Below are 11,850 nucleotides of genomic sequence, written 5' to 3' on the forward strand. Positions count from 1 at the left end.
CTATTGCTATTGCTAGCAAGGCCAACTCAGCTCAAGGGATCAGAAAGGGATATAGCTTCAATTCCTGAGATGAAACTTTGGATTCAAAATTAGTTTTTCTTTGCCTCTTATTTTGACTCTTCTTATAGCTGCATTATGGAGGGAAATTAATTTGGGGATGAATCAACTGGGCCACAATTATACGATCACTGGGGTCAAGCAGTCGGACTTAAAGACACCATACAGCTATGACATAGAAAAAGCATTTATTTATAAACAAGCATAAAAAAAAAGCCAAGCTAGATGTAGCCAATCACATCGTTGCAAATGATGGGCTGCCGACTTCGGCAGTTCATTAGGGCAGCAAAGCTGCTACAGTCTGTAGAAAGCTCGCTGATGTTGGCGTGGGACTGGTGGAAGTACGGTAACGAAGGGCGCACACCAAGACCAGCAGGGCAAGAGAAACGCTTGGTGCTGTCCCGGTCCTGCTTGGTGCGCTCCGTGCGGGAGATGCCAGCCAGCCTCCGGCGAACATTGCCTGAGAGGTTAAGCAAGAAGCCGTGGGGCTTGGCCAGCCAACGCTGCAGCCACCCCCGTTCCCTGCTTTCTTCAGGCAAGTCCATCCAGTTCTCCACTAAGTCAGCAAAGCAGTTGTCCCCCAGCACAAGGGGTTGCCGGTTACGACTCTGGGACAAGAGGGACACAGTCCAGTCCCCTGCCTCTGAGGGCTCGCCATCCCGCCACCGCTCCAGGCAGGCATCTGAAGCCGATTTTGGCCGGGGCCTCCTGGCCGGCACCCGACGGCGCAGGAAGCCCCCCGAGGAAAGCTTACTGGCTCTCAGGGGAGGAGGGCCTTCCTCGTCCCGCCAACTGTTCCCAGATACTTCTGAATAGCCCGAATCGAACTCCAGACTTCGTTCACTGCTGGGTGGGGAGAAAGCAACCTCCTCTTCCACAGCCCCCTCCAAGCAACAGGCAGAATCTGCTTCTGAGATGGCTGATATCCGTGGGCTGATACAGGACTTTGAGGAAGGCAGAGCAGAAGGTAGCCGTATCTCCTGGGGTTCCAGTCGCAGCTCTCGGTCATGAGCCCTCTTGAGATCGTGGAGGGTCCGCATCATGCACTGCATCTGGCCTCGCAGCACCTCGCTCGACTCCTTCATGCACAGCTGCGGGAGGAAAAGCAAAAAAGATTTTTTTTTTTAAATAATCCACTCAAGAAAAGTGCTCCATTCAAGTCCCTGGTGAGAGCCATGACAACTGAAGACAGCTAGCCCACAAACCCCACATTACATCTAGGCTGAAATCCTCAAACCAGCTTAGTCTACTGTGTATATCGTGAGCTTAGTGGCACAAACATCCATAAAGAGCCACATGTGGGTCATGAATCCAGACAAAAAGACAAAGATCAATGTCTCCATAGATCTGAGCTGGTGACCTCACACGACCCAGGCCCCCTTAGGCAAAAGCATTTGCTTGACATAAGCCCTTTGATGATGGTCTCTGACACTGCTCCTTTCCTGCTGCTCAGCATTTAAAAAGCACCACTCGCACTCTTATCGCTCGGCTTACCTGGTCCACATATTCTAGTGCCTAAGGAGTCCCACACATCAGGGATTTCCAGGACCGACTACATGCTAAGAATCTCCTTCCAGCTCTAGAGCCGAGACACCTTGTTAGGCGAGGGGCACCAATCTGCCTCAGCTCAGGGGTGGAGTTGGGAGCCAGAGCCGCACGCGCAAGCCCTTGCCCCGTCTCGTCTTGGCAGGTCCCCAGCCCCGAGGCAGAGCTTTTCAGCAACATCTGCACGTTCCAAGCCCATCCCCGGCCATACAAGCAGCAGCTTGTTGCAGTGGGTGAGTTGCCCCACCCGGCAGAAGATGACACAAAGGGTGTGTGAGAGCCTGCAGGAATTATATAAAGCAGCCATTTGGGGAGGAAAAGGCAGGCGATAAGGCCATTGGCGGCAGAGGGGAAGACTGGACCAGCGGAGGTGTTAGTAAAGGTGAAGTTCATCTGGGAGTTAATGAGCTTTAGAAATCCCAGAGCAAGAGAGAGAGAGGTCTCTCCAATTTTTCTCCTGCACAGGAGAAAAGACGACATGTTTGCATAGGCCAAAATAAGGTCAACTGGCCTTTCTTGTGAGAAATCTGTAGGTCCAGAGTGACCAGATGAAGTGGCCAGGAGGAGCACATCCCTTCTAAGTGCTCAAAAAAGATAGGCCAAAGGAAAGAAGGGACACAAGGGGAAGGAGAGAGATAAAAGCTAGGCTGGGTAGTTTCTTCATAGTGAATAGGACACATTTGAGGGTCTTCTCTGGTCTGGCAGGGAAAATGGTTTGTCATAAGCCCATAAACTTCCTTTGCCTATTTCTCAGTCCTAGAGTGACAAAGGGAGAGTTGAGGGCTCAAATGCAAAGACTGCAGAATCCTAGTATCTTGTCCCCCCCCCTCTCCTTTCTACAGAGCCACTTCCTGTTGCTTTCTGAAAGTCTTTGCCGTGCAGATCAAACATATACTACAGGCCACTGCTCCTCCAGGCATAATTTGGACAGTGACAAGAAATGATTCATTTTAGCTGTTCTGGTGACACAGCATACAATAATCCTCAGTGCCTGGCTCAAAACCAAGAACAAATGTGTCTTGGTGTGATAGTTCAACCCCAACTCCATGGCTATGAACATAATATTTTTTTTTTTATAAAGTAGTTCATATATTGTTTTGTTTTGTTGCATACTCCATAGATAGGTTTCACTTCAAGCAACAGCATCAGTAAAAGACTTTTACACCACAGAACTGAGTCAGCAATTGGTGGGATTTTAAGAGAAAAACATCCTCTCTTCCAATCTAGCATTGAAGAGATTAAGAAACAAGGCAACTTCCGTACGATTCCAGCTGAGCAGCAGCTGGAAAGAAAAAGGAATTCTCCTGCTCTGACTAGCATCTCCTGTGGAATATGACTCTATATCCTGTCCCAAGCGTTGTAATAATGCAGCTCCCCTGAGACCATCTCAAAGGGATTGCCAAAAAGCTTATGAAATATAGTACAGGTAATCATACAAACTCTATTCAATTCAATTGAATCGTGCAATAATTAAAGTGTTAAGTTTTGTCCTGATGTGCAGCCCCCCCCCCCAAAAAAACACCAAATGCAGCCCTGAGCTCAAAAATCAAGACTGAAACAAACCCAAGCTTGGGTGGTGCCCAAGACCATTTCAACGCTAGTGGGAAAGGTGGTTTCTCAGCTGACAACAGGAGCAAAAGTCCAGAGTTTCTGGGTCCCAGATGCCCTGAAAAGGCTGCCATGCTCTGATCCATCCCATACTGCCTTGATAAGCTTGGGAAAGAGAGAATAAAAGATGGAAACAAATAAGGTATCCTCCTGAGCAGTTATGACTGGGAAGCCCTGAAGCCATGTGTGCACACTTAGTACAGAGAACTTCCCACACAAAGACAAATATATATATGAAGATGACGAATGTGACTTCGTCGAAACGTTGCCAAGACACTTCCAATTTTACGCGGGAGAAAACCCGAACAACCAAAGACATATATATATATATATATATATATATATATATATATATATATATATATATAAAATTACGTGTTGTGCCCCAGGCTTAAAACAGCCACATGGGGCACAACCAGCTGCAAAATGATTGGCTGCCCTTGATCTGATAATTTCATAATTAGATTATCACTAAATAAATCACAGATGTAAAACTGGTCTCAAAACTGAGGTTTTTTGTTTGTTTGTTTTTTAAAAAAAAGTTACCTAAAAACATGTCTTTCCTTTGGGCAGCAACTCCCAGAAACAGGATTTCCAAACTCAGACTTAGATGTTTCAACGTCTACCCTGATTTATTAATTCATAGTATGTATGTGGCATTTTCCCAAAACCTCAAGCCAGCTTGTTACAAAGAAACAGAACAGCACTAGAATGGTGTCAACTAAAACCAAATTAAGCTCTAAAAAACAGCCACAAAGCCAACTACCCCAACCTCAGAGATGGCCAGAGGGCCAAATCCAGTTGTTGGTAGGATTGTCTACCCTCATGGCTGTAGTGATGGAGAGAGGGGCCTGCTAGTCTAGGCTTTTCTGGCATCTGGGCTCCTGAGTGGTAAATTCTTAAAGAGTAAAAAGGGCGACCCCTTGGGACAGCCTACCATGCACACCTTGATTAGAGTAGACGTCCACGTTTATCCTCCAGATCTCTTGAGACTACAACTGTCAGAAATCTCAGCCAGCATTGCCTTTTTCTTTCCCCAACATGAGAGCCAGTTTGTTGAGGTGGTTACCATGCTTAAACCAAGAGGTTCCGAGTTCTAGTCCTCCCTTAAGCATGTAAGTAAGCTGGATGAGTTTGGGACAGTCACACTCTTCTAGTTCAACCCTTCTCAAAAGGTTGTTGTTTTGGGGAAAATAGGAGGGATGAGCATTAGGTATTTATGCCACATTAAGTTGACCAAAATAAAATGGGCAAAACTCTAATAAATAAATAAATAAATGATTGGAAAATACAAGGTTGGAGAAATACTCATTCCTCAGAGCAAGAAAATTAAAAAAAAAAACTATTTACAAGACTAAACAACACATAGGAAAAAAAAAAACCTTTCATCAAACTCAGAGCCTTCCTGAATTATACCACATTGGCTTGGAATTATAGTAGATATATCCCAACATGTCTGAAACCACCAAGGTAGGAAGATTGCCTATGAAATGATTATTGGACTGGTGCAAGTGGAGAGATTATAGGGCTGTACTTAGAGATCAGTGTTATCACACAAGCCTGTTTTCAAAAGAAAAATAATGCTGCTGCTTATTTCTCAAAATGGTTCTGGCAGCTGCTCAGCCCCTTACAGGGACCCCATTTGTGGTGACAGTAAAGAATGACAAGAATTTTGCATCGCATATAAATACAAAGCAGAGATTGCACTAAAAGTTATGGAGTTTTCATCATCCATTACATCTCTCTTGTTTTATTTATCCAAAGAGCTTCTTCCACCATATCACTTCCTATAGCCAAACTTCTCAAATCAAACATGATTTTTTTCTTTTACATTTTTATAGCCACTACAAAAAATGCCAAGTAAATACGATCTTCCATGGGTGCCACTAACTTTGAACAACCTGGGAGCTATCAGACCAATAGGATGTGAAGCTGCATCATCTTCTTCTTCATCTTAGATGATACCAGAATATCCAGCTTCCTGCATTAGGCCTGTCACAGCCCTCCATGGAGGCACTGCCAGTCTCTCCACTCCTTAGGACTGTCCATTCCAACTACTAATGATGCTGGTGAGGAATTCTGCAGACTGTACTTGAAGCCATTCAAAGGACACCAGGTCAAGAAGGGTGTGCTAAGAGGATGAACTGAAAGTGGAGCAAGACTTGTGTCTTTTAATTTTCTCACTAAATGATAGGTTTCCCAAAGGATGCTCAAGGCAAGTTGAATATGAATAGCATAGTATCCAGGCCCGGTATCAGCACCTGGCATCTTACAGAACTGCTGGCGTCCCAAGAAACCAACCTATGCCAGTTCCCAATCTGGGCATACCAGGCCTGAGGTTATGACTTCCGATCATCTTAATTTCCCAGTTCTTACAATGCCTCAGAAGAGCACTAGCCAGTGGCACTGTGAGAAATGTAGTGTGGTATCGCAAAGATAGTAGCTGTGGTCCACAAAGAGAGCAATTGACCAAATAGTACAGTATTTAATCCAGGAAGACACTGGTCGGCTCAAATCTACAGATTCCTGGGGGTTCTGTAATGCTATTCTAGGCAAACACAAGACCTATCGGATTCTATGCTGGCCATTTCTTACACAAATACTGAGAAATCAGGGCAGTTAGAGCCAATCCTATAATGTCACTTTTTTTTCAGATAGACATCCCAAGATCATAACCACCTTTGGTTTATAGCCTGCAGTGTCTCTACAGAACACTAGAGGGCAAAATCTATGTGATGATGGTCATTTCTTCATTGTACTCAGCTGGAGATGGGACAGATGAAACATTCTGCTCTCAGAATGTCCAATATGGGACATCTGTTTGTCACAGCAGCAGAGGCTACTATGAAGCAGGGCAAGGCTACCAAAATAAGACAGACCTAAAAGCAAGCTTTCTCCATGTTCATTAGGAGGAAGAGCTCCTCAGTTACGTGGAAATTGACAAGGTAGCAACTGATATCTAACCAAGATTTAATTACTGATTGGGAGGATTCAATTTCCTAGCTTCATTTTATCGTGGAAAGTTGGAACACATTACAGACCCTGATTGGATGGGGACAAATTGCCTGCTCCTCACTCAGCGACCCTCCGCTTAGTAACACCTTTCAAAGCCGGCACTGGAACAACCCAGGATCAAGAGGAACCTTCGGGACCAGCCAGTGGGGAATTTTCTCTCCATTCAGCCCCATATCTTTTCTCCCCTGAGTAACAGCGGACCCATCCAGCAACTCTCTCTGCGCTCTGACTCTCCTTCATCCTTGCTGGATCGCCACCGCTCCCCAATCCCAGCTTCTCTTTTGGGGGTCAAGGCCCGTCGGAGACGGGAGAAGCAACACATTCAGGCATCGTCGGAAGGCCTTTTGTTCCCACTAGGCTGCCCGATTGGGTGCCTAGTTCTTCAGAAGTAAGTAGGAAGGGCCACTCGCCCCTTGGGGAGTCCGCATAGGGTTGCAACCGGTGCCTCTTGTCTCCTCCGCAGCCCGGCCAGCTCTCCCAGCCGGGCCACTCCAAAGGCACCAGTGACATCGGCGCGCTCCTACCAGCGAGCAAACCCCTAACCCGCCTCAAGACAAGCGAGCGAGAGGGCTGACAGCTCCCGAGCTAGTCTGGGCGGAACACGCGCCGCTTCACTCACTTCGGCGCCGAAGCCGCAAGCCTCGTCTTGCTGCCTGGGCAGCCTTCAGCAGACAGCCGTTCCCAGCGAAGGGAAGTCACAAGACAGGCGGCTCACGCCAGCGCTGCTTCGTCTGAACTGCTCGAGTCCCTGTTGCTGCCCCGGCATAGACCGTCTTTTAGGAAGGCCCGGCCCGACCCGCGCGCTCTCTCTTGGTCAGACACTAAAGGTTCGGTGTGTGAAGGACGCCCTACCTTGACCCCATATTCAGTAATTCTCATGCACGCGCCTCCGGGAACCCCGCTACTGCCTGGAGGATCCCCACCACCGCACCCCCCCGATTTTCCCTCTTCCCTCGGCCAATTTACCACTTCTGCGCGGAGGTGGCTCACGAAGGCGTCGAGACGCGCGCTGTGCATGCCCGAGCTGGGGCGCTCAGCTGGCAGCAGAAGGGAACCGGCCGCGCAGTCCGGCGAGGAAAGAGGCTGAGGCTCAGAGACCTCGGAGACAGGAGGCGCTGGAAACTTTCTCCCTAGTTCAGTCCCAAAGCAGCGAAGCGCACCCTTTGGTTTAGACCGAACCCCTCCCTCTACGACACAGCAGCCAATGGGCGCCCGAGGTCTGGTCCCCTTTGCTCGACCGAGAGCCAATGAGCGGGCCAAACGGCTGCTGAAACCTGAGCTTCGCGGACCGGTTGTAATTTAATTAGAACCCATATTAGGAGCCAAAAGGTCTCGCAGATGGAAAGAAGGGCCGATGCGGCAAACGGTCCGCTAGGAGGTGGGGACCCCCTCGGGCACAGCGGTTATGGGGAAGGCGGGGAGCGCTCATACGACTCCGGCGAGAAGCGCCCTGATGGCCAAATCCTGCCCTAGAGACAAGGCAGCCCCGGGGCGCGAAACCTCTAATTGACGTCTTTTTCCTCGTGTGTTTATTAATCGCAACGCAGCGTTGGGTGCTCTGCTGCTTATTGACCAGCCATCCGCTCGTCCTGCCAGTTGCGACTGTTGAAAGAGGCAGGGCGCTTTTCCCACTCAGAGAAATAAAGGGGAAATTTCACATTCCACTAGAAACTCTCTTTATAATACATACTCACTCTTAACCATACCTCATTCTTCCTACTGATACATACAGGTAGTCCTCGACTTACAACAGTTCATTTAATGACCATTCAAAGTTACAACGCACTGAAAGAAGTGACTTATGACCGTTTTTCACACTTGTGGCGGTTGCAGCATCCCCTGTGGTCACATGATCAGAATTCAGATTCTTGGCAGTTGACTAAATTTATGACAGTTGCGGTGTCCTGGGGTCATGTGATCCGGCTTTTGCAACCTTCTGACAAGCAAAGTCAATGGGGAATCCAGGTTCACTTAACAACCGTGTTACTAACTTAAGAAAGGCAATGATTCACTTAACAACTGTGGCAACAACATTCGTAAAATGGGGCAAAACATTGACAAATGTTTCACTTAGCAAAAGTGGGGCAAAACATTGACAAATGTTTCACTTAGCAACAGAAATTTTGAGCGCAATTGTAGTCGTAACTTGAGGACTATCTGTACTTCTGATTATATGATTGGTATCATACAATTGTTGCTTTCCAGCACCACCCACATTCAGCAGATGTTCAAGCTTGCAGGGATATATGCTGCACAGTAGAAGCCCTGGTCCAAATGCCCGGGAGGAATGGCTGTGACGATGGGGAGGGAAATGTACTCTGCATATTGGCAGGATCACAAATACTTCATCATGAATGTATCTTCCAAGAAGATATATTCAAATCCTAGCATCTGAAAGCTGGGCTTATTTTAGGATTTTATAATGTTTTAAAATATTCATCTTCATAATTTGGGGCAATAACAATTTTCTTTAAAAGCACGATATCTAAATTGTGATTGTGTATGTTTAACAAATATCATAGTGATTGAAATGGAATATTGTACAGTTCCAAAATTTCACTACAAATTGTTTCCTGCTCCTGCAGAGCTTCCTATCTGTCTTGTGAAAAGCTCAGCAACTACTTTTTCTGTTCCCAGAATGATATAGAACATATCCCCTCACCCTCCAGGAAATGAGTCTTAATGAGTCTTAAAATTAAGTTGGATTGACAAAATGTAGAAGGCTAGTGTTGTGGCTGTTTGTGGCTTAATATATGTGTAGGTCCCCCAGATCTCAACTGCAAGAATTTAAGTTCTCCTGTATCTTCTCTTTGCTGCCACCTATTGATCATCCATGTTTTTGCAGTTCAAATTTAATCTGTGGAAAATTGGGCCATTGACTTAATCCAATAAATCATTGATCAGATATCCATGAATTAACTTGGAAGAATCAAACAGTTACAAAGGACTCTTTAAACATCCAGACTTTGTGCAGTATAAGAATCCAAATGTTATTATTATGAATACACTGGGCTACAGATTCTAGATGATCTCAAGATGAATCAAAGCATTTGAATTTTCTTACTCTTTGCTTTTTCTCTCATGGTCACCCATATTCTTTGCAGTCTGATCTGGTAGTTCTATAATTTGTGCAAAGCCACCCTGCCTTGCTGTGATTAGCTTGCACAGACTACTGTACCATGCAATCCCTGGCAATAGGATTAATTCAATAAACTATGGTTAGCGTGTTGTGCAAATGCAGCCATGATGTTCCAGCCTTCATTACACACAAAAAAAGTAGCATGCATTAGGTCTGGATGGATTTAAATCCCAAAAGTGAACTTTTAAACAAAAAACGAACACGATAAACCTCTGATTAATACCTAAACACCATCATCCATTTTTATGGACTAGAAAACTACACAGTGGTTAGCCTAGGGCAGGGGTAGGCAACCTTGGCTCTTTTATGACTCATAGACTTCAACTCCCAGAATTCCTGAGCCAGCCATGCTGAGGGGAAAGGGAGAGTTTCTAAGTTCAGCCATGTTGGTTCAGGAATTCTGGGAGTTGAAGTCCACGAGTCATAAAAGAGCCATGGTTGCCTACCCCTGGCCCAGGGCTCTTGGCAAACTAAGAGAAAGCATGATTATCTATAATTTATCCAGCAAAAAGCAAAAAGGTGTCAGTGAAGATGTGGGAACAGAATTTCTGCAAAGGTTCCCAAGTACATTTTGCAGTCACGATGACAATGACGATGAGGAGGAGGAGAAGGAGGAGAGGAAGAGGAGAATGATGATGATGTCCATTCAGTTATGTCTGATTCTTGATGGTTCTAAGGGCCAGGTCTCTCCACATCTTCTGATTTTGCACCACTTATTTGGCAGCCGTGATATGGATTGGTAAATAGTTAAACTATGAACCAAGTGCCATTTTTTTTTTTTTTTTGTAACTGAAGGGTTACAAAAGAATTATTTGGTGGCAACTGCCTTTCAACTTATACATAAATAGCTTGAAACTGGCAGCAAGCAATGAAGGAGCCACATTCGTTGACAACTCAAATTATTCTAGGGAAGCTATCAGGGGGACAAAAAAGGTAGGAAACAAGAAAAAGTGGCAAGTAAGTATCAAGAGACACCCCCCCCCCCAAAGCCATGACATTTATGTGCACATTGGTAGGATTGAACTTCTGACATGTTTAATTATCTTAGGACCACAATCTATAAGAAAATTAAAATAATAGTCTGTAGGACATGTATTGGAACAGTAAACAATGTGCTAGAAATAAATTATAAAAAGGACTGCCAGTATTATAAGGTGTCTATAACAGCGTTTCTCAACTTTAGCAACTTTAAGATGTATGGACTTCAACTCTCAGCCAGCAATGTCTGACTCTTTACAAGGAAAGGGTATCCTGTTTGGGTCTCTTAATTCAGAAAAGAGGAGAAAAGGGATGATAGCAACATGATAAAGGTTTATAAAATAAGGCCCAATCTAACGTTCACAGGGAAAGGTTATTTTCTCTGTTTTTTCATATCTGCCACCCCCTTTTCTTAAAAAGAATGTTTGCTTTAATCTTCAATTCCCACTGGTAACCAATTATAAGTACAGTATGTACACTGCATCTGTTTTCTTTGCTATTCTTTTCCCTTCTCTCCACTCCCTTCAATATCTTCCTTGATGTTTACTTTAGATTATGAACTTTTTGCAAGCAAAGTTGTAATACTGATAAAGTCAGTAAAACACTGATAATCAATTTGTTTCTCTTCAAGGGGGTCACAGGATTGTAATATCTTTGTAGGAAAAATCCAACTTAGCTACCCCCTTTGGAAACCATAAGTGTCCTGCTATTTAGAAGATATATTATCACGGCAATTTCTACAAGCTACAGTGACATCACAATTATTATGATGACATTTCTCCCAGCTCCCCATGGATTGGTCCCATGGATTTGAATTTTGATATCAATAAACTACATCTTTATTCCCCTTAAGGTTTTTTTTTTTTTTTTTTTAGAATCCTTTAGCTTCATTCTCCAGGCACTTGGATTAGCTTGTCTAATATAGGCTGTCAACTCATTCATTGGAATGCTCCTCCCTTTATTCTTCCGATGCTGGGAAATTACCACTCTTTCTTATCCCCTCCCTTCCCAGTAGATTTAAAGCCTGATCTTAGTTATCAGGTCTTTTCTAAAACCATAGACAAAGATTCTTCTTGTTTCGTTCAAGCATGAACATGCAGCTTGGGAACATTGATATATACGTTTGCATACAATCATGAAATTGGTTTGATAAGAATACTGAAGTCTCATACTAGCTAAAGCCAATTAAGAGTTTTGGAAATTATTATTTTTTATTTCTTTGTTATCTGCAAGGTCTATTCTTATCATATCCTGTCCATTGGGAAGAGATTATCGATTTCTCACCAAAATTTGAGAAACTCTGGTCCATCTCTGAGAAATTAAATCAAATCAATCTATCGCAGGAATCAGTTGGAGTACAATCAGAATACTGCCAACAACTTACTATGGAATTAAAGGACAAGACAGAAATGGACTATTTTGAAATCTGGGACAAATTTTATTGCTGGTATGAGTCAAGGAGAACTGTTTGGGCTTTAAGTTAGTGTTAAGATTGTGGTATATAAAAC

The 11,850-nt window shown here is 44.5% G+C and overlaps 1 protein-coding gene across 2 annotated transcripts; it reads right to left on the reverse strand.

Moving 5' to 3' along the window:
- Positions 1 to 226: 226 nt before the first annotated feature.
- Positions 227 to 7,390, reverse strand: INKA1 (inka box actin regulator 1). 2 transcript variants are annotated; one of them, XM_039334053.1, is made up of 2 exons: positions 7,192 to 7,390; positions 227 to 1,148 (listed from the first exon to the last, which is right to left on the reverse strand). In XM_039334053.1, the coding sequence occupies exons 1-2, from the start codon at positions 7,240 to 7,242 to the stop codon at positions 279 to 281; spliced, it is 921 nt and encodes a 306-aa protein (XP_039189987.1). In that variant the 5' UTR covers positions 7,243 to 7,390; the 3' UTR covers positions 227 to 278. The 2 variants fall into 2 exon arrangements, with proteins under 2 accessions (XP_039189987.1, XP_039189988.1); XM_039334054.1 differs by lacking the exon at positions 7,192 to 7,390 and adding an exon at positions 1,552 to 3,110.
- Between the last annotated feature and the right edge of the window lie 4,460 nt (positions 7,391 to 11,850).

Source organism: Crotalus tigris, unplaced genomic scaffold, assembly GCF_016545835.1.
Source record: "Crotalus tigris isolate CLP2741 ecotype Arizona unplaced genomic scaffold, ASM1654583v1 scf7180000017625.6296891, whole genome shotgun sequence".
Classification (NCBI taxonomy): domain Eukaryota; kingdom Metazoa; phylum Chordata; class Lepidosauria; order Squamata; family Viperidae; genus Crotalus; species Crotalus tigris.

Bases quoted from the DNA above. Each gene is read 5' to 3' on its own strand.
- INKA1 (XM_039334053.1), bottom strand. From the start codon at position 7,242: ATGCACAGCGCGCGTCTCGACGCCTTCGTGAGCCACCTCCGCGCAGAA. The intron at 1,149-7,191 runs GTAAATTGGCCG...TTCCTCCCGCAG, and splicing joins GCCACCTCCGCGCAGAAGTG to CTGTGCATGAAGGAGTCGAG.